Source organism: Phragmites australis, chromosome 7 (assembly GCF_958298935.1).
Source record: "Phragmites australis chromosome 7, lpPhrAust1.1, whole genome shotgun sequence".
In the NCBI taxonomy this organism is placed as follows: Eukaryota; Viridiplantae; Streptophyta; class Magnoliopsida; order Poales; family Poaceae; genus Phragmites; species Phragmites australis.
Genome location: NC_084927.1, coordinates 37,716,786 through 37,737,755, shown reverse-complemented (window position 1 = coordinate 37,737,755; position 20,970 = coordinate 37,716,786). Strand labels below are relative to the sequence as shown.

Sequence of the window (20,970 nt, the reverse complement as noted above, 5' to 3'; positions counted from 1 at the left end):
CCATCTTTGTGACACTTCACCAGATTTGTATTTTCACGGTACATGATGCCACATACTTGGCTGAAAGTGACACTGTTGCTTCCTTGCTATTCATATCTCTTGTATTCTTTTGCTAAAATATACGAATTAGAAAAGTAATGATTCGCCTTGTCCGTCAAATGGATCATATATATCGAATGTTTGGAATCCATTTAGCCAATGGTTTACATATATATCCTGCAGTGAAGGGAAAGCACACGATTCGATCACGAGCACGCATGCATGCAGCTCGCGCTTCTTACCGAACCAGCTTGCTTATTACTAGTGTTAGTTGCAGCACGCCCTGGTCGCTGCTCCAGCTCACAAACGTACCACTATAAATACGCACGAGATGAGACCTTGTCGCAGTTCACAACAGGCCTTCTTCTCGCAGCTCAAGAACCAAGCTTCAGCCTACACGAAGCTAGGTAGCTGCAGAGACGTCAAGAACCCAAAGCAGCCAGCCATGTCTCGCTCTTGCTGCTACGCGGTGTCAGTGCTCCTCGCGCTCGCCGTGACGGCCAGCGCCACCGCGCCGGCCTTGCTGCACGAGGAGCCCCAGGACAAGCGGATCGTCATGTCCGACGCCCACCAGCTGGAGGAGGCCACGCGCCTGCTTGCCGCGGAGGGCGCGAGGGTGGCGTTGGCGTCCGTCTGGGCGGCCAAGAAGGACGACGGGGGCGGAAACGCGCCACTGGAGGGGAAGCCGAGCAGCGCCGTGGCCACGCAGGGCGACGACCAGGGCTCGTCAGGCGGCAGCAACGAGCGCAGCAAGGAGGAGGGCAGCAGCAAGGAGGGCGAGAAGCAGGCCAAGAGCTGCCTCACCAAGGAGGAGTGCCACAAGAAGAAGCTGCTCTGCGGCAAGGGCTGCACGCTCTCGGCACACAGCAAGTGCGCCGCCAAGTGCTCCAAGTCCTGCGTCCCCACCTGCTAGGAGCCCTGGCCGTGGCCGAGCAGCCGGCGGCGGCGACATGCTGGCGAGATCGGTCGGGTTCCGTGGTCAGGTTTGCGCGTTGCATTGCGTGTCTTAGTCGTAATTAGGTTGCAGGAGAGTCGATTCTGAAGCTGATGAAGGGAATAAGGTTGGGGTACTTGCTGCATGCATACCTCTGGTGTCATTTGTTCTGGTTCGTATGTTTCTTCCAGGTTTCTGTGTAGGCGTGTGTGTTCAAATTGGCCAGTCGGTTGGTCCTGTGATAGTGTGATGGAGAGAGCTTGGTTGCAATTTTTATCTGAATGCAGGTTCAATTTGTTTGCATACTGTTCTTGGCACTAATCTCACGTTTCCTTCAGAACAAAAAGTCTGCACAAGATGAAATACGTATGTCAGGCTGTATCAAAATTCAAATTGTTGTTTAACATGGCAGACGAACTTGCTGCTTGCTTAACAGTTTATACAGGGATATAGTTGTCATACCAAGGAAAACGCAAGTCCGTCGCATACTTTCGTTGCAACAACACCGATTTTTATCATTTTCACACTTCAAGTGGAAAAGAGGGAGTCATCGGGAGAATAGATGTCAAATCTTCAAAAATGGTGTACATGGCTTGATTCACTAGTCAATCTTGTCACTGAATCGACCAAACAACCCAACCCAACCATAAACTACCAAATGCAAGCTGTTGACTGTCGCACATGCACATACTAATGATACACAAGTTAAGATGTTACAACCAGCAAAGCACTAGAAGCACCGAAAATGCCTTCCATCTTTAGGTTGTGGTCCGATGGTGATCGAGGCCTAAAACATCTTCAGAAGGCGATGAAGCAACGTCCACGGAGTCCATGGTGGCTTCCCTTCCCAAATGACATGGATGTCAGACACTCTGTGTTAGCATGTGTTCAAAAGGCATGAACAGCAGCAACAAAATGTTTCTGCTCTTGGTATGGCCTTGGAGCTTGAACAGCGCTCCATGGCAACTGATATCCAATCTCGGCGCCATCAGGGGGAAAAGCATTTCCCACCTAATTGTGTATATCTATGAGTGTGTGGTCAGTCAACTCATAACTTCCTGGAAGACAAGAGCGAGCTCCTGTGCTGCACTTGCAACTGCCCCTTTTCTTCTGTTAAACAGATAGGATCAAGATATGAATATTACGAAAAATGCAAATTGTAAAGAACTTGATGTGCTGAATAAATGACTGGAAGCTACACATTTAGTTCAGAGAAGAATGGTTTCAAAGCTCCAATGAGTGATTCGCTCAACTAAACCAAGTTGGCTGTAACATATTTATAAGGTTCAGCTAATTCTAGCAGTGAAGCGTTTGCCCTGTTTTGTGTGGATGGTCTTGTTTGGCAATGATGACCGATGGCACTCTTCGACTCAACAACCCAAGCAGTAAATGCAGGTCATTATTGCCATCTAGTTACATGATTATTACACATCAAAGGTATAATTTCCCTGAGGTATGATATTTAGATTGTTCAATACCTTGTAAGAAAGGGAAGCTTATTTTTGACCTTCTCCAATTCAATGAAGCATAGGTTGCAGCGCTCCCGCCTATAATGAACAAACAAGTAAATTGCATCACATACTTTTGATGGCCTAATATAGAAGCAGCTGACTAAAAACAATACCTTTGCTCTGCCTGAAGATCTACACCAACAGAAGGACCTGCTGATACTGTTGAATGTATAACTGGCCCAAAAGTCCTGACAAGCTTCACCAACAATTCCAATGAAACGCCTAAGTGTCTGCATATATTTAATTAATAACACATCAGGGTGGCAATTCAGACGGCACAAAACTGACATGAATCGAAAAAGTTGGTGCCAATTATGATTGTTTGAATATAATCCCAGAAAATCATCATAATCACTCACAAAAATTGCAGCAAAAAGTACCTGTCAGTTTTACTCTCCAGGAGGTCAGTGAAAACAGGCAGGATAGAGGTACATAAATCTAGTGTGATTGTTTCGCTTTTCTCCATCAGAACACTTGCCATATCAGCAGAGACCTACAGGTACCAGAAATCATTTAATCATCAACATGCTGATTATTGCATACATAAGAAAGAGTTGTCAAATACTGACAGCATGATCACACATCTTCTCCATCGCAGAGATAACACCCCTGATGTCGTTTCTATTCCACATTTGATGAATAATCTGCACATCAACAAAAAGAAACCGCCTTTGAGAAATTGCACTTTAAAAGCCTATTGTTTATACAAATCAGTGCTTTACTCCACTGAGCAACACAGCGACTTACAAAGTCAGTGATTGCACCACACTGCTGTGTAGGCCATTCAGCTAATAACATTTCAGGGCAAACTATTAAATGAACCTTATTATAATCTTGAACACCACAACATAGGGCATATATATCTTCTTTCCTTTCATTAATAACTTGGAGGATTTTTATTATCCGATTAATCAGTAGGCGTAAAGGTGAGATTATAAAATTGCTTTTTCTTCAGCAACATTACAATATTACACAATCAATAAGGCCAACTGGCAACTAGTCAAGCACTGCCCTGACCTGCAATTTTGTCAGCCGAGACCGTGTTGAGCTTAGAAATAGCTCATGTTGTTCCACTAGAAGAGATAGAACATCCTCGTCACTAGCTATGATTGGAGTTTCAGTAGCTTGGTTGCTTCCTCTCTGCAAAAGACAAAAGGTTTTATATATATCTCGGCATAAAAAGAATAGATGACCAAACATGCGAGTGAGCTGGAGAACCATGAATTCTACTATTTTCCAGGTATAAGCTGAGATGCCAAACGGAGTTTAAGGTCTGCAACTTTTCAATATGTTAAGGACATGCCAGGAACACAGGAATGATGTGATAATTTTACAGGAACCGCAGGAATCGGGAAAATTTTCCTGCGTTCCAAATGGGAAACTAAGGATTGGTCCAGGCTGAGGCAAGAGTAAGATTGATGATCCATTAAGCATATCTTCTGTTGAATTTTCAGGTTAGAGATTGTTAGGTACTTACATCACGCTCTATCTTTGGTCCATGATATCCATGCCAGAAGAAACATGAAATCAACTATAGACTATAGAGCAAGCACAGTATCTTCTAATTAACTACCTGGAGACAAGGGGGGAAACACAGGAACATATATCCATGTGAGGAACAGCAGGGCATTAATTATGCCAACTACATTTAACAACCTTACAGCATCATTGTAACCAAATTGCATAATGGTTAAAGACAGTATAACAGCAGCATCAAGTAGAGATACAAGACAGAGATAGCGTGGATACTGGAATTAACAGAAAGAACAGAAAAGTAACAGAATGTATAAAAGCTTATGGATTGTCTCAGACATACAGATGAATACGAACGGCCTGTAGGAGCCAGCGAAGAACTGCTTGTTGTTGGTTCTTCATTACTAGGGGACTGATCCCACCCTTCCCAATTAGAGACACTTGATCTTGCTCTTCCTACATGATAATTTATTCAGACCCGCGGAAGAAACTATGTGATGAACCAGAGAGTAGCAAAAAATATACCTGCTCTTGAAACTTCAATATAGCAGTTATCTCTTGGTTTACGCATTCTAGAAACATCTGTAAAACGAAACACATAATGCTCAAAAGGGAACTTCCAACTTATTTATATTAAATGAACTTCACAGGAAATTTAAAAAGGGTGTGATTACCCAAAAGTATGTTTTCTTGTCAAAACACAAAGATAGCTAAGTAACTCAACAAGACAACAGACAATGTGTTTATCAAAGATTCACAATACAAGCTCTGAAAACCCATGCTTCATCCAGTTAATGCTGAGCAAACAGGATTTAGTTAATCAAATTCAGATGACAACTATAAGACATGCAAAACATCTAGCTCTAGAAATTATTGAGCACCTTGAACAAATAAATTAGTTGCTTCTTTCCTTAAAAAGGTAAATCGTTTGCTCATTAGCTCTTGATTCAGTATAGGAAAATGGAAACTTCACTAAAATCCTGAAAGAATCATTGCTCTATCTTAATTTGAAATCCACAATTCCAAAGGAAATAAGACCTTTTATGTGCATCAGCACCTTACCACATAACAACTCTGCAATCCGTATATTTTTCGATAAGAATTGATTAACAGTGATAAAATATATGCAGATGAACGCACAACAAGAACAATGTATAATTAGTTAATTACATGCATGTAGGGACGTACATTATATGCATACAAGTGCGTGCACATGGAACACAACATACATATCAAACAAAGGAGGTAGTTCAATTTGTAGTCCATTAAACACGTGTGAAGGAAATCAAGCACAACTAGCAACTGTGAAACAGTACTTGAATCGAAATGTAGGGCACATAAAACAGATAGGTTAAGGGTACGGATCATACAATTCTCACTGCAGAGACCTGTATTTGGTTCTGTTGAATTCAAAAATCCCATCCTGTCAACTGCACCATGTTTAACATATTCACGAGTTTCTTCAGAATTTATTGTTTGAATAACACTATTTCTCGGGGGAAGAAATATTTGGCAATTAAAGTCATCTGTTTCGGTATTTTTGCTTCCAACGTCAACTTTGTTTGCATCAACTTTGGCTTGGTTTAGCTTCCGTAGCTCAGCATATCTTGATTGGATTCTGAATGGTGACACTCTCCCAGCAGAAGGTTCTCTCCTAGAATCAGAGGCCATTTCCATTCTTGAACTTGTTCTGGGGACAACAACAGGTGCCACATCAGCACTTTCTTTCCTTGAATCAGTAGCAGATTCTACCCTTCTGCTTGCCTTAGAAAGAACGGGTGCAGAATCAGAGGCCATTTCCATTCTTAATGCTGCCCTGTAAACAACAGGTGCTGCATCAGTACTTTCTTTCTTAGAATCAATAGCAGACTCCAACCTTCTGCCTGCCTTGGAAGCAACAACAGGTGCTGAATCAGAGGATATTTCCATTCTTGAGCTTGCTCTAGGAATAACAGGTTCCACATCAGTAATTTCTTTTCTAGAATCAGTAGTAGGCTCTACCCTTCTGGTTGCCTTAGAAAGAACAGGTGCCACATCAGCAGTGTCACTTCTAGAATCATTAGCCAGCTCTCCTGAGCTAGTTCTTGGGACAATCACAGGCACTACATCAGCTTTACTAAAATTGTGAAGATTAGAGGTGTTGTTACTCTTCAGTGAACTTCTCTTCAAGGTGGTGCCACCAGATGCAAAAGCTGAATTTCCAACAGATTTAGTATTGGAGCCGATTCCAGCCCTTTGTGGTGTGCTTGGGACCATTCCACTTGCTTCAGTATGGTGAGAGAATAGATAAAAGGCAGATAAGGCATATTAAGTGCATTAAACATTAAATGTAAAAATGTACAGATAGAGAAGATCAGCAACATACAAGCTGTCGATTTTGTCTCTTTGAGTGCAGAATCTGAGTTTTGAGAAACCGATAGTCTTCCTGAAGAAGTATTTAAGTTATTCTCTGAATTTTGAAGAACTGATGATCGACCAATGTTAGCCCTTGAACCACTGTCATTTTGTAAAGGCATAGTGCCACTTGATGAAGTTTTCAATTCAGAATGACCATTTAGTTTTGTCGAAGTACCAGTTGCATATGTCTCAAGACGCTGCCAATTGATTACTTTGTTAGTACATTCCACAAAAAGCAAAAAGAAGACTCCAGTAATTCAGTTGAGGGTAACAGATAAGTGTTACAGATGTAGCAGAAGCCAACAACATACCGTTAGATCAACAACCCATATTCCAACACAACTTTGATTGAAAGAACAACCAAGAAGTTTTCCCTCATGGACATTTAGATCAGCAAGTCTAGACCATCCCACATCAACAGTATCATGGCATCTTATTGGCTCCCAAGAGAAAACCTGATTCATATAAGAAAAGTTTATCTCTGGAAGACATGGGAAAGAAGAAGCTGTTGTGACATGGTCACATAAGGAAATGTGCTACCTTTAAGCTTTCATGCAACCCACATAACAGAGATCTTCCGTCAGGATTGAATGTCATGGATCGAACACCTGTTGTCTGATAATTCAAAAAGAAATATCAAGAAGCAATTCAAATGAATTTAATAAGCGACCACATTGAACTGAACTGTCTTGCAAAATATTAGTTACCTTCTACAACGAGAAAATAGTATCAACCAAGGTGATATTAGTTTCTTTCTGCTCAGTTTTTATTTTTGATGAAACAGGAGGGAGACGACTACCCAAGTTTGTTATTAAGGAAATAATGCTAACATCGTGTTGCATTGCAAAAGGCAAAGAAAATAAACAAAAGAATATATTAATGTACCTCAGGTCCAGCAGATCCAATCAACTCAAAGGTCTCCAAATCCCAGAACTTGACAGTTTTATCAGCTGAACCTGAGTGAAGCAACAGGTGTTATGTAAGAAAGATTTAGTTTCAAAACAAAACAGGCAAAGATGACTTTCTGAGTTCCCACAAAAACAGTGCATCTCCACTAGAACAAATATGGAATTTCTTATTCGATGGCACTAAATCAAAATTTTCTATATAAAATATTGTTTCATAGTTTCAACAGTGTAAAGGATTGGATCTACCAATACCTTAAAACTCCTCAGATGATAAACAATAGGGAGCTTATACGTGGAAACAAGCAAGATATCCCACAAAAAATTAAGACTGGACATGTATTGCTCCTCAGATGATTTACTTACAGCAAGTTAAAATATGCCAGAACACAAATATTTGGCGTTTTGGCAAAGAAAAGTAAAGTAATTTAACAACCTGGGCATGTACAACATATATGGGACAGTAGATATCATTTACAACCATAATATGGTACATCACAATTTACCATTTAAAGAATCAACTCTTATTTTTAGTTAGCACGTACATGCTTAAATAATTTTCCCACTCAATAAACAAGCGTCAAGCCCTGTTATTAAATAGCATGTACATACTTATATTAATTTAGCCACTCAATGAACAACCGAGATTTTTCTTCCACCAAATGCCAAGACAAAAGTCAAAGAGTTAAGCATAAACAAGTACAGACAGAGTACAACCAAAAGGGGCAGAGAAAAGTTAATAATTAAGAGACAGATCAGCATTATAAAATCTGAACCTAACCTGTTGCCAGAAGGAACTCATGGGGATGGAAATCTATGCACTGAAGCTGACCCTCATGGCTCTTGAAATCATGTAATAACTTTCCAGCTGTCAGATCCCAGACCTGCCAAGGCAAAACTGATTATAAGTTCAATAAAGTAGAAGGATTATGTCATTAGAAGAATTATGAAAAAGAAAAATGAAATTGCATCACAAGAACTAGCGATTGAAATAGACTTACTGACAAATGCTTACCTTCACAGTATTATCTTCACCACCAGACACAACCCACCGCCCATCAGGTGTGAATCTAATAGCATTCACCCCTCGTGTGTGACCTTTGTATGTATGGATACAATTCTTCCTCCTTATATCCCATATCTTCAGATTAGTGTCCAATGACCCAGAGGCAAAGAATTCCCCAAAAGGATGGAAATCAACTGACATACAGTTTGACCTATGTCCAGTAAGAGTGCGGACAACTGCATAGGGAATGAGCCAAGTGATACAGTTAATAAAAGATTCATATATACATATAATAGTAAGTTAAATATCCATATTTACGTACTCTTCGCCTCCTCCAAATCCCATAATTTTACTGTTCCACTGGCTGCTCCTGCAGCCACAAACACTTCTGAGGAATCAAAACTAACAGACTCCACAGCACTTGTATGCCCTGATAAACTCTGTGCAAGCACCAAAAGTTAAAAGAGTGGGTCAATAAAGTATTTCATTACTTAAAACATTACATATGACACCTCTGTTAACTAAACGCACTATGCTAAACACATTATCACGCAGTAGGCTGATAGTTAACATAAAAGTATATTCGTATTAATTGAATCCCAACATAAAGAGAACTATAAGCCATCAACAGTAAAAGAGAATTATTCATCTTGTAACCACTTCAAGGTTCAGCCAAGAGTTGTGCTGGGTCAAGTTCAGGTTTTTGTTTTCCTACTCAACTGTAGAAGCGCATTTTACATATGATCAAGACTTTCAAGTCCATGCTTAGAATCAGCAAAATCAATCTTACCAATATTGAATTGGGCTTCCCGATAGCCCAAAGATTAACCTTATGATCTTCTCCTCCTGTGACCAGAACCCGTGAGGTCTTCCTCCCAATCTTGAGGCAGTTGACATTGGACGAGTGCGCCACAAACTCCTCTACACCAAATGTAGTCAAGGCATTCCAATGCCGCACCTTTGGCAACCAAATCACCCCCAAGAACTCACATAACGTCAATGTACCGCTTCAAACGTTTCAGAAACACAGAATGCCAGCAATCACGCTTCTCAAGTAATCAAACATAAATCACTAACGACTAATCAGTAATCACCAACAGCTCAATGTGACCCAATCTCACAACCACAACCACAAAATCCCTAATCATCTTAACGAGGGGGGAAATAGAAGCAGAAATTTGGGAGCTAAAAGCTCCCTCTGAATTTTGCTGAATCAAATCGCCCAACTAGTTGAACTACCGCGGGAGTAGCGACGGATCGGTCAGACATAAACAAAAAAAAAAATCAAATTTTTTTTGGCGAAATAGCACAAACAAATTCACGAGGATACGGAGCTTGTAGGCGCGCTTAGTGTTGGTCGTCATGGCCGGCACCTCCGCTCTGAATAGCGCCCCACCAGGTTCAATCTCATTTCAGATCACGCCGACGCCACGGCGCCACCCCGGGACCCCCACTTTCCAGCCCGGATCTCGCGCCGCCGCCTGTCACCAGCACAACGCGACCGTACACGCTCCCACCAGAGCCTCCCTCTTGCAGGGAGAAACGAGAAACCCTTCCGCCGCCGTCGCCGCCGCTGCCCAGGGGAGGGAGGGAGGGCGCCACCACCGCGCCGCCGCCGCAGCTGGAAACGCGGAGAGGAGGGGCGAGAAAGCGGGGGTTGAGGGAGGGAATGTGGCTGCGATTTTGGGTTTGGTGCGCGGTCGAGGTGGAGGAGGGGGGAGGGGAAACGGAGCTGTCTGGTCTGGGTGGGGTGGGGCGTGGTAGGGAAGCAGGAGTAGGAGGAAGACGAGATGGTGCGGTTCGAAAATTTTGAATTAAAAAAGCTTTGGGTGGGAGTGGGAGGGATCGCCGATTAAAATTAGAGTCTAGTGCAGTAACACCAGAGCCTCTTTTTTCTTTTTTTTCTCCTCCATTTCTTTTTATCTTCTTCTTTTGCTTCTATGTCTAAAAATTTAAGGGGCTCCAGGTACGCCTAAGGTAGGCCCCTCCCCCGGTGGATCTGGCCTAGAGTCGAGGCGTTGGGCATGGATCTTGGGGGTATTTGGTTCTCATCCGTAGGATGCAAGCTAAAATTGAGTTATATTAAAACTGAGGTTATGTTAAATAATATTTAGTTTGGGGTTAAATTAAAATTTTAGTCAGCAAAAAATCAGACGGCTAAATTTTATCTAAATGAAAGCCAAATTTTGGCTAGGCTTATTAGAGGCCAGAACCAATCCTTTGGTCTTCTCGGCTCACACCTGTTTTCATTATTTGAATTTTACTCCTTTCTACGCAAGCATTTTACTAGATAAAGGTATTTTTTGGAATGCAGGAATTTCACTTGAAATAACTCAGCTTATGCGAGTGAAGAAACTTGCGTGTTCGTTTCCTAAACATGCCAAGATAGCGTGTCGGAATTATGTTGTCTACAATTAGACAATCGCATCTGAATTTCTAACCAGGTCTGCTAATGAGTAATCAATTGGGCGAGAAATGTGTTGAACGCAATGTGCTGGGACAGCGGGGATTCACAAGCGTTCCTTTGTTTTCACGGGTGCGAAAGGCTTCGAGCTAAGTACAAGTCACAGAAACCTTGCACGCGTGAACAATTTGTTGTGCTCGGTAAGTAGAGTATTGAGTGGACAGGTTTGTCCCGTTGAGTCAAGTGTTGGAGGTTAGTCGTAATTAATTTCCAAGTGCAACGATAATGTTCAGAAATGGAAGTATTTTTAGCAGAAACTAGAACGTGATTAAAATAGGGCCAGCTTGGTGGCTTCATGATTAGCAGTAGTTCAGCTGGCTTGTCTAGGAAAATGGAATCGCAGTGGTGGAGCTGGAACTTGGAATGAAAGATCCAAAAAAAATTCCTTAAAAAAAGATCCGATAAAATTGAATAGTGGCCCTACTCTTCTTCTATTTGTTGAAATCGAAACAGCTTCTTAATATAAGCTTGTTCACTGCAGATTTAGAATTACAGGAGTATTGTACGTTCGCTTTCATAATAGCTCCCGAGTTATGTACCTAATGTACGTAGCCAATTTCCATTATCCCTCGTAGACCGGCAAAACGTGGCAAAGACTACACAAGCATATTCTGATTCGTGTACATAATGGCTCAATTGGGCGCGTTCCTTGCTGCCTTTTAGAAAGGAAAAAAATAGAGAATGGCCAAAGGAGGAAGAGGACCACACACACGGTGAGTGCATGTGTAGACGGAGGGTTGAAACGGTACAAGCGTGCGAGCAGGAGCGTGAGACAGGGCCGGATCCAAGTAAGGCTGACCGAAGGCACACTAAACAAGGTTTTCAGTTTCATTCGTGTGTTCCCATGGTCACCGAAATCTATTCTAATCTGCAGATTTGCCATGACTAGGCTCAACCTATCAACACAGGAAACCCACTCCATACATTCATGCACACTGCCTCCCATGCTCAGCCCACCAACCGCAACGAGCGATTCAAGCTACTGGCCGCCACCTCCCCGCCGCTCGGCTGCCGCCATCCAGCCTCCTCCTGCCACAAATATGTCAGCTTGTCACCCCTCTCTCGTCCGTCGCTACCCGACCTTTTTGCTGTCGCCACCTAGCAATTGCCACATCGCCCACGCAGGACAACCCGAAGGGCACCCACAGTTTCAGATTCGGGTTGAGATCTCACCCGATTAGTATCGGATACGAGTCGGGCTGGAGTTGTCTGGTTTTAGATCGGACATGGTTTTTCTCTACCTGAATTCGATCCAACTTACTGCTAGCCCTACTCAAGTTTGCTAGATAGTATCATTTCAGTTGACTAATTTTTACAATGTATACCACCACACACAAATAAATTATAAAAACCCTACGGCAAAAAAATGTAAGTTAATGCCCCATCAATTTTTGTTCCAGGTACACCGCCGGTGCGTGATCGTGCCTTCATTTTGCCCCGGATCACCCTTACGGTTGGGTCGTCCAGGTCGATACCCCCTGCGTCCGCTCCGGCCACCCTCCGTTCCGGGTCCAAACGACCTTTTCGATGTGGTCCAGGCACCTCTTTCCCCTTCCTGTTCTGCCGCGTGCCGAATCCACACATGCCAGGACATGCCATGCCACACTGATACCCACAAGGCCACGACTCTTTCCTTTTGCGTTAAACTATTCAGGCCCAGCGAACCTTGGCTTGCTGAATTTAACTGGTCCAAGTAACGTGCGGCCATAGAGATATACACAGGTCTATTTAATTCGAGAGATTCCTGAATATATGAACTTGATCTGACGTTTGGTGGCACATCATACAAAGACAAAGCGTCTCTGTCCCATATATAACACTGCATCTACTTTCAGAATTTTCAGACAGGCTCTGAATTGTGATGTGGCAAAGCGACCGGCAAGTCCAACGACCTCAACAGACAGGTAAAATTACCTTGCCGTAGCACAAGCCAGTCGATCATCTACAAACTTGAAAAAGAAAAGGTAAACGCGCGTTGCTTTGCATTGCATGCAGCTTGCTAATCAAACAGCTGCAGTTGCAAGTAAAATAGTGGCCAAGAGCCCAAGACAGGCAGAGGATGAGACGTCGTCCCAGGAAATGGAAGGATCATTTGCATACATGGGACCATCCGGATGAATGATGCATGATGCCCTCCTCATCCTGTAACAGATGGAGCCGCGTAATGCACGCAGCACATGCCCAGCGACGACGGCCGATGACTGCGTGTGCGTGCCCATGTGGAGCTCCCCAGACAAAACGCTGGCTAATCCGGCAGAAATCACAGCTCATCACTGCACTCATGCTGACAACAGGTATCAGTACAACGCCTTTCCTCAGAGTCTTACAATATTACTACGAGTAGTTGCTACTTGCTAAAAGGATAGGAAAAAAAGATCTTGTGCATGTCGAACTTGGTCGTGGGAAAGGAATAGCAGCAGTAGTGTGGCGTGTTGGACCTAGGTCCCGGTCGCTCGCAGCTCGCCTGTACCCCGAGCATGTGTCGGTGCGTACTTTGAAAACGAGAAGTGAGCAGTAGCGACGCAGGATCGCAACAAGCGAGCGACCGGGCGTACGAGCAAGCAGAGCCCGGACAAGGACGCTTCTATTCCAGCCGCACCGCCGGGGGTTCGCCTTCAACTGACGCGCCACCAACCATTCCAAGCACCTCGACCGGCCGCGCGAGCGGCGAGGATTCAATTCTATTCCCATCGCGTTTGACCAATGATCCGCTGCCTGCACCTACCCGTAGCTGCTTGTTGCCTGGATGCAGGGGCAGGAGTAGAACTCATGGAATACGGGTGAGGGGCACGACGGACTCGGCAGGGAAGGGCCGAGGGCGCGGCGCGGTCCCGGGTCGAATCCATCCGGCGCGGCAGCAGGGGTCGACTCGCCCGATCGCCCGATCGCCTCAGCTCCCGCGCGTGAGGTTCGTAAATTTTCCGCGCCCCGGGCGACAATTTATGGCGTGGTGCCAACACAACGCAATTTATGGATGGCGCTGCGAGGCTGCAGCAGACAGCTGATGACGACTGAGAACTCTGTGATGAAGTTACAAAGGTTCTGAATTCTGAAGTTAGTGCTTTCGAGCAATACAGCAAGTTGGTTGACCAGATTCTTCCCCCAAACTACATAATACAGATCTATCGACTAGCAACCGATAACATCGTGTACATTATATGCCTGGTTACCAAGGGGTCTAAGCCTGATCCAGTATTCGAGTCACAACGCCCACTGCAATGGTGTTACCTTGAGATCGCAGAAATACTCGGCCAAGGGCCTTCAGGGTTGAGAATTCTTCCACGCAGACTTCCTTGTCCAGCTTTACCTGAAAGACAACGAACAAAAAAACATTGCAAAAAACAAGGATAATTTTTTGACTGATTAGCAAAAACAATCGATTCCATGTGACGTATGCTTACTTCAACTATAGCAGCCTGCCTCGCAGTGAGCAATCGTGGCATTTTCTTTGAGGTCTTGCCGGTCTTCTGGTTCAACAATAACAGTATTTTAACCAAGCTCGCAGACACGCTCGTATGATGTATGTGCAGCTCAAACTAGAACATTTTGATGGAAACGATATATAAGATAATCATATTAAAGTTGAACTTGAAATGTTATCTGTGGTGCTGTTCCACTAACCTGAAGGCCAACCAGCATCGGCATAGTGATTTCTAGAACCAAAATTTTCAGCTCCAAGGAAGAAGCGACGGACACGGGGAAATCTGGATGGCAAAGAACTCCTCCTGACAAAATATGACCAGGGTAGATCCCTTGCAAACCAATAGAGATGTTGTCCCCAGCTCTAGCCAAGTTGCAACTCGAGGAATCCCGCTCAATGGTTCTTACTGTAGCTAAATCTCCCGAAGGCATGACAAGAACCTGACACCAGCATATTGAATATCAGACAACAACTTGAGCAGCTTGCAAATAAAGGAAGGTAATTGCACCAATTATATCTGGTTTGACCGTGCAAACATAAAGGAAATATGCTGTTTAGCAGGTAATCAACCAGGACAGGAAAGCGGCGAAACGCATAAATATCATGTGTCGTACAATCATAAGGAAATCTTCTGCACGGGAAGAGGAAGTATTACAAATCAAAACTTCATAGTTTCCAAAGCATAACATCAGAATGGTACCTTCGAACCAGTTCGGATTCCTCCAGCTTCGACTTTACCACAAACTGCCACATGCCCCAGTGTGTGGGATGCAATAACATCACAGATTGGAAGGCACAGTGGCCTTGAAATGTCACGATGAGGAGGAGGTAATGAGTCTATGGCTTTCAGCAGACAATTTCCATTGTACCTGACATCGAGCACCAATACATCGACGATCAACTAGCAACTCGGAGAAAAAAAAGTGACATGCAAAGAGGTCCACCATTACCAATATCTTACCATGATAAAAGATGAGAATCTGAAGCAGCTGTCACTAAATTTTCGTTTGCCATTGCACTCAAAGGTACCCAGGTGATTAAAGAGTCTTTGTACCCACATGATCGAAGAAAGATACCAAGTTGAGATTTTACAAAATTAAACCGCTCTTTCGAATATTCCACCAGATCCATCTTATTAACAGCAACTATCAAGTTCTCAACACCAAAGCTCCTAATAAGTTGTGAGTGCTCCTTTGTCTGTCCAGTCCCATTAACACCCATACCTGCTTCAAATGAGCCAATAGAGGCATCAACAACTAGGACAGCTGCATCAGCCTGTGTAACGCCAGATATCATATTCGGAATAAAATCTTTGTGACCAGGGGAGTCAAGCAAAACTACACGGTTTTTTTCAGTGTTAAAGTATGCTACAGCCACAGTCATTGTAATGCCACGCGCCCTCTCATCAGTGCTCTCATCCATAGCCCAAGCATATGCAAATGATCCTTTCCCCTGACAGAAGAAAAATTGTAAAATATAAATAGCTGTAGGCTTAGATGTGCTAAAAATTTGAATAATAGAACTGACCTTTTCTTTAGCTTCTTTCTCATATTTATGCATTTGCTTTTTTGAAATCAGCCCCAGAGCATGTAGTAATCGACCGCATAAAGTTGATTTCCCAGAATCAACGTGACCAACCTAGAAAAACGTTTTGGTTTGACTTAACAGCAGAAGGAATGAAATATCTCATATCTGTATGTAAAACGATTGAAACAGCAAATATGCAATTGTTGCTTACAATAGCAAGGTTTAGCTGTTTACGTATTTCTTGATCTTCACTGTGGAGCATCCATGGTTCTGGCTTGTACTGTGAAATAGAAACTGGTTTCTTAATCTTGGGTTTACTGTTCTTTGGCTTCCTCTCCAAACTCAAATGTTGGAGCTCATGATCCAGAACAAGAGTTTTATTTTGACCATTGGAAGGAACATTGCTACTAGTTCCGCCAAGTTCATTCAACTTTGCTGATGAACTTGGGTCCATACTTGTATCCTTCTCAGTTAAAGGAATATCATCATCCATCATCTTCTTTCCGGTGACGTCAACAATATCTTTAGATAGAGCCTCTGTGTCAACTGGTATAAATGTAAGTCAATATGCAACTATAGCAAGAGGTACACAACCATTTTTTTTATTTTCTTTTTGTGGAAGAATCTTCACTTTAGAAAAATAAAAAGAAGACTAGTAACTGTAACATAACATTCATCAGTACCATTTGTAGCAATTTCTCAATGGGGAAAAAAGAGCCAACAGATATCTACGTCACGAGCCAATGGTTTATAATCATATTGACTCAAATTTGTCCTCTATTCGACCAGACTCGCTCTTTCAGCATAAACAGAAAAACGAAATCCACATGATCTCATAAAAAAAGAAAAAGAAAGGATCCACACATTAATTTTTACATGCATTTTCAGTAGTCCATCTATAAATGGAGGGGAACAGCAGTGAAACGAGTACCTTTTCTAAAATTTCTGGATGATTTTAAGCCTGTAGTGACCATATCATCAGGAGATGGTGTATCAAACTTGAAAGGCACTGTCAATATCAACATAATGCAGTCATGTTCCAGGTAATTTTACTCTGAAATCAAATCAGCAAATGAAAAAAATATCAAGTGGGCAGTAAAAAAATTAAGTGTTTGAATACACATTATAGAACTACAATATATGGACCTCCTAGGAACGAACATATATTTATCCAAATTCCAAGGGGCAAAAATGAGGATTTTTATCTAGGTTCAAAAGGCCTAGATAAAGCACATTCCATGAGTTGGCATATTTGACATAAAGCTTATAAGCTCAATATGCTAATTTCTGTATAACCTCAAAGTAGTTCATGAGAATCCAAATTATAAACCCTCTTAATAAAATTCTAAGGCCCATTAGCCAGATACCACTTGCATGCTTCCACTTTTCTGTAGAAAATGCAAAGAGGGCTGGCTTAAGCTTTATAGTGCGGAACATAAATCTGTAAGTTCGCTGTCCCTTCAAAAACGATGACACAAAGTTTAAGTTCAAACAGAACCAGTATACACCCAGAGTTCATAGTCACACAAGAGGTACCATGCTACCGCCATTACGGCTTTACTCAACAGAAGAGCCTGCTAGCTAAGTACAGTTGGTTAACCAAATGTCTGATTATGCAAATGGCTGACATAGACAGAATGAAAGATAGCACAGCTACACCAACAAGAATTTGGATTATGTTTTTCACTAAAAAAACAACTTGTACAAAGTAAAGAACTTGCTCGGTGTAGCAATGTAGTCTACCTATGTTGATGTGGTGCTCTTTGCGGGTCATGTATGTCTTATGCAGAGCATCCATGGTAGCTTGCTTATTCCCTGTTGCATTTCTATTCGCTTGGAAGCCATCAGAGAAAACAACAGCTTTTGTCTTTGTACTGGATGGTTCAAAAAGAGATCTTGCCAGTACAGACACTCCAGAATACCTGTTTCTGCGTTTACCTAGATTTCAGGAGGGGAAAAAACTAAATTAGCGGGCTAAACAAAATCAATTGTATTGCACCTCAGGAGCAGAAGACAACTCTAATATACTATAGTGTACCTCCAGCTTCAGCTTCACTGGCATTTTTGAAGTACAGTGACAAATCCCGAAGTACACCACATAGCTCACAGGACAAATGACTTGTACCATTTTCGTGTGCACAAATGGAGCATTGCCAATGCCCAGGATTTCTACAGGGCGCCTCAATATCAGATCTGTTATCTAACGTGGGAACAAACTAAAGGGTAGTTAGTAAGTAACTAGCAATCCTTGGTACAACAATTACATGAGCAATTTCTTGTTGTTCTGAAGAAACTGGGATCCACCATGTAAATTTAGCAACAGTAAATAAACAACTTACCATCTCTTATGCCCAGACCACCAACTTTACTGTCTCTATGATTGCCACCGCTACCACATGTATCTTCAGAGTCTGGGTTCATATCAACCATGTGAGCCACGGCTTGCTTAGGAAACAGCACGAAACAAAAAACCTACCATAGTTGATAAATGCATAAGAATATATGATGGGTGATGAAATATAAATAGTAGACTGGCAATTTCTTCCAGGGCCCGAATCAGTACTGCAGGTTACAGAAAACTAGCACGACAAACATATAAAGTGGATTCTTAAATCAAATAACACGTATCACATTATTCTCTTGCAGCTCAACCAGATCTGCTAAAGAGTCCAGAACCACCTATAACCAGAACTGAAAGCTATTTGGCAGTGGGCGCTATGAAATGAGTCTGCGCAGTGTGGAACCGATCAGATAGAGCACAGAGCAACACCCAGCGAGCACTGAAACTCCCCTACGAGGTAAACCGAACAGCCTAACCCTACAGATCGCGGTAACTACATTCGATTGCGTCCTGGAGGCTGGAGCTCAAGCTGAAGCCAAAAACTAACTGAGCACAAAATCACAAATTCGCATATACCCACGATGCCTCCAGAACTCCAGAAACGATTCTAAATCGCACGTTTGATTTGAAGAACATTCTCAATCCGAACAGGAAGAAGCCGTAATTCCCCACGCTACATTACATCCCCCACAGGCCTAACCAACCACAGGTCAAAAATTCCTGTGTGGAAGAGACCAACGCGCTTACCGGTTTCAGTCGAGCGGGATCCACCAGGCGCAGAGCGTCGAATCGCGCGAACCACGAACTCGATCGAGAAGGAGCTTGCTCGGTTCGCTGCGGGCCCGCGGGGAAGTGCCTGCAACGAGGAGCAGAGGAGGATCCAAACTGCTATTCCGCTTCTTTTTTATCTAGGGTATAACTGATGACGTATATAATTCACATACACCACCTCATGTTCTATACACACGTATATATGTTCTAATCATAAGTTAAAGATATATTAAAAGGCATAGGCGCTCAGTGTGCGAGCATATAAATTCTACTAGACGCGCCTCTGGTAAGACCCCAAGTTCGATCCTAGATATCGAATCCGAATGATAGCGTTTATCTAACCAGCTGAACAACTGATAATATAAATAACCTCTCCTTTATGGTGCCAATTGGTTGCTATCGTCCGGCGCGATCCAGCCAATAACATGTTGGTGGAGAATTTTTTTACTAAGCTAACGAAAATATAAATATTAAATATGGTAATATAATTTATAAAATTAATATATAGAAATGTGTATGTATTATAGAGGTCGTCTAACAAATATGATAGGTGCGATATTATAGTTTGATTTTATATAGGATTGAAAATGATAGATTGTCCGCTAATTTGTCTCTTAATTTTTATATTTATTTTAATTAGTAAAATATGTCATATATTTATAGTAGTAACGAGATAAGAAAGAGAAGAATAGAGCTGGATAATAAAAATAGATAAATTATTTAAAATTTAGAGATTTATATTAGATGGTAGGAGATTAGAGGAATAAGTGACGCGGGAAACAATCCATACTTTATACAGTAGCTATATGTATTTTTTAAATGTAAAATGTTGCATTTAAAAATATAAAAATAAAAAAATCTGTTGGTAGACAGGCGGGTGGGTCGGCTTTCAGACTCCCTCTCGGCTCACATGTGCAGAAGCCCATTCCATGCGGACTTGAGCAAAAGTTGGCCCACTGTTTCATACCACCGTCCTATAAAAAGATGATTCTCGTTCGAGAAAAATAAAAATAAGTATTAAAACAGGGATCCTCCAAAGTCACAGTGTTTTACTGCGTTTCATTTAGGAGTATATTTCATTTTCCGTAGGTAGATGCGCCATTAAACTCCATGACTGCATTCTATAGGTTCCCTCAAGTGTTTCGCGGATTCGAAACATACATCCAAATTTGTATTTATACAACTATGAATGTACGTATTACGGGTGTGCTAGTATCCAAGTATATGAGAGATAGGAGAACAATGTAATAAAACTATAGACTTTATTAATTTGTGTCGAATTCATAAAGTACATTTTCAATTACAAGGTGTTACTCCACAAATGTACACGTTGTCTGACTATGTAATATGATCCGGCGATTATTTTGTCATGGTTCTTGGAGCTTCGTGAAGCTCTCCGGTTAATTACGCTTGTCATCGGGTTGCCTCCGATTAAGCTGCGCTAGCGGTCGTCATACTAAGGTCGTCTCCGAGTCTACAAGGCTGTAGTCACACGCAACAAAAAGATCAAGTAAAGTAAGCATTATAAATCAAAAGGCAGCGAAGAACGAGATAACAGTCTAGCATGAGTTTTTTTGACTGTTTATGTATCTCAGGTCATCATCGGTCACGTAGGTCTCAGAATTATGTATGTGAGAAGAGGTGAGCTAGGAACGCGGCATGACGTGTAGATTCAACCGGAAGCAGCAAAAAGGCCACAACTGGGAGCTTTGATGTTATGCTTGACTCACTAACTTCCTCCTTGGCCTCGGGCGTGTCCTCATCGATCGACCGAAGGCAACATATCACAAAGGCGAAGCCACGTAGACAGGGTAATCACTTCGGGCCACAAAGGCTCCAGCCACAAGGGCACTATATTCTTTGCGATCAGTGTTACTGAACGGACATATCAATATATGCAACATATCTCATGCCAGCCAAGTTATCAACCCATAACTGACAATGAAGAGATTATAGCATCACGAAAGCATTGTGGCTCAACCAACAAGGGCAAAACATCAAGCCACCATGGTCCTCAAAGAGACAATCTGAAATGCCTCATATGGTCCCGAGAGACAGCAAGGAGTGGGGCAACCACAAGGGTATCCCTCAGGTGACTCCATCCTACCGTATGAAGGCGCACCAGCAGCATGACACAACACAGACAGAGAGAATACGGCAGTCAGGGCCTCAGTTTTGTCA

At 42.5% G+C, this 20,970-nt stretch overlaps 3 protein-coding genes across 11 annotated transcripts; 1 reads left to right on the top strand and 2 right to left on the bottom strand.

Annotated features, from left to right (window-relative positions):
• The first annotated feature begins 405 nt into the window (after nt 1–405).
• On the top strand, nt 406–1,175 carry LOC133925251 (uncharacterized). The gene has a single exon (XM_062371155.1). The coding sequence runs from the start codon at nt 485–487 to the stop codon at nt 950–952; it is 468 nt and encodes a 155-aa protein (XP_062227139.1). The 5' UTR covers nt 406–484; the 3' UTR covers nt 953–1,175.
• A 331-nt stretch (nt 1,176–1,506) lies between these two features.
• LOC133925249 (katanin p80 WD40 repeat-containing subunit B1 homolog KTN80.4-like) lies at nt 1,507–10,050 on the bottom strand. 2 transcript variants are annotated; one of them, XM_062371154.1, is made up of 18 exons: nt 9,596–10,050; nt 9,056–9,186; nt 8,588–8,705; nt 8,275–8,501; nt 8,041–8,143; nt 7,240–7,310; nt 6,895–6,969; nt 6,666–6,809; nt 6,323–6,551; nt 5,346–6,221; nt 4,483–4,539; nt 4,301–4,413; nt 3,502–3,624; nt 3,054–3,128; nt 2,865–2,977; nt 2,598–2,714; nt 2,452–2,520; nt 1,507–2,083 (listed from the first exon to the last, which is right to left on the bottom strand). In XM_062371154.1, exons 1-18 carry the CDS (start codon nt 9,627–9,629, stop codon nt 2,017–2,019), a joined length of 2,742 nt encoding a protein of 913 aa, XP_062227138.1. In that variant the 5' UTR covers nt 9,630–10,050; the 3' UTR covers nt 1,507–2,016. The 2 variants fall into 2 exon arrangements, with proteins under 2 accessions (XP_062227138.1, XP_062227137.1); XM_062371153.1 differs by having other exon boundaries at nt 5,328–6,221; nt 9,596–10,048.
• Nucleotides 10,051–13,755: 3,705 nt separating this feature from the next.
• LOC133925248 (uncharacterized) lies at nt 13,756–19,011 on the bottom strand. Of its 8 annotated transcripts, none has more exons than XM_062371148.1 (12): nt 18,766–19,011; nt 18,017–18,149; nt 17,716–17,877; nt 17,421–17,615; nt 16,609–16,686; nt 15,889–16,223; nt 15,678–15,788; nt 15,112–15,602; nt 14,851–15,019; nt 14,351–14,590; nt 14,131–14,196; nt 13,756–14,036 (listed from the first exon to the last, which is right to left on the bottom strand). In XM_062371148.1, exons 2-12 carry the CDS (start codon nt 18,105–18,107, stop codon nt 13,908–13,910), a joined length of 2,067 nt encoding a protein of 688 aa, XP_062227132.1. In that variant the 5' UTR covers nt 18,108–18,149; nt 18,766–19,011; the 3' UTR covers nt 13,756–13,907. The 8 variants fall into 8 exon arrangements, with proteins under 8 accessions (XP_062227132.1, XP_062227131.1, XP_062227129.1 ...); XM_062371147.1 differs by having other exon boundaries at nt 14,131–14,265; nt 15,889–16,214; nt 18,766–19,008; XM_062371145.1 differs by having other exon boundaries at nt 14,131–14,265; nt 18,766–19,007.
• Nucleotides 19,012–20,970: the final 1,959 nt, after the last annotated feature.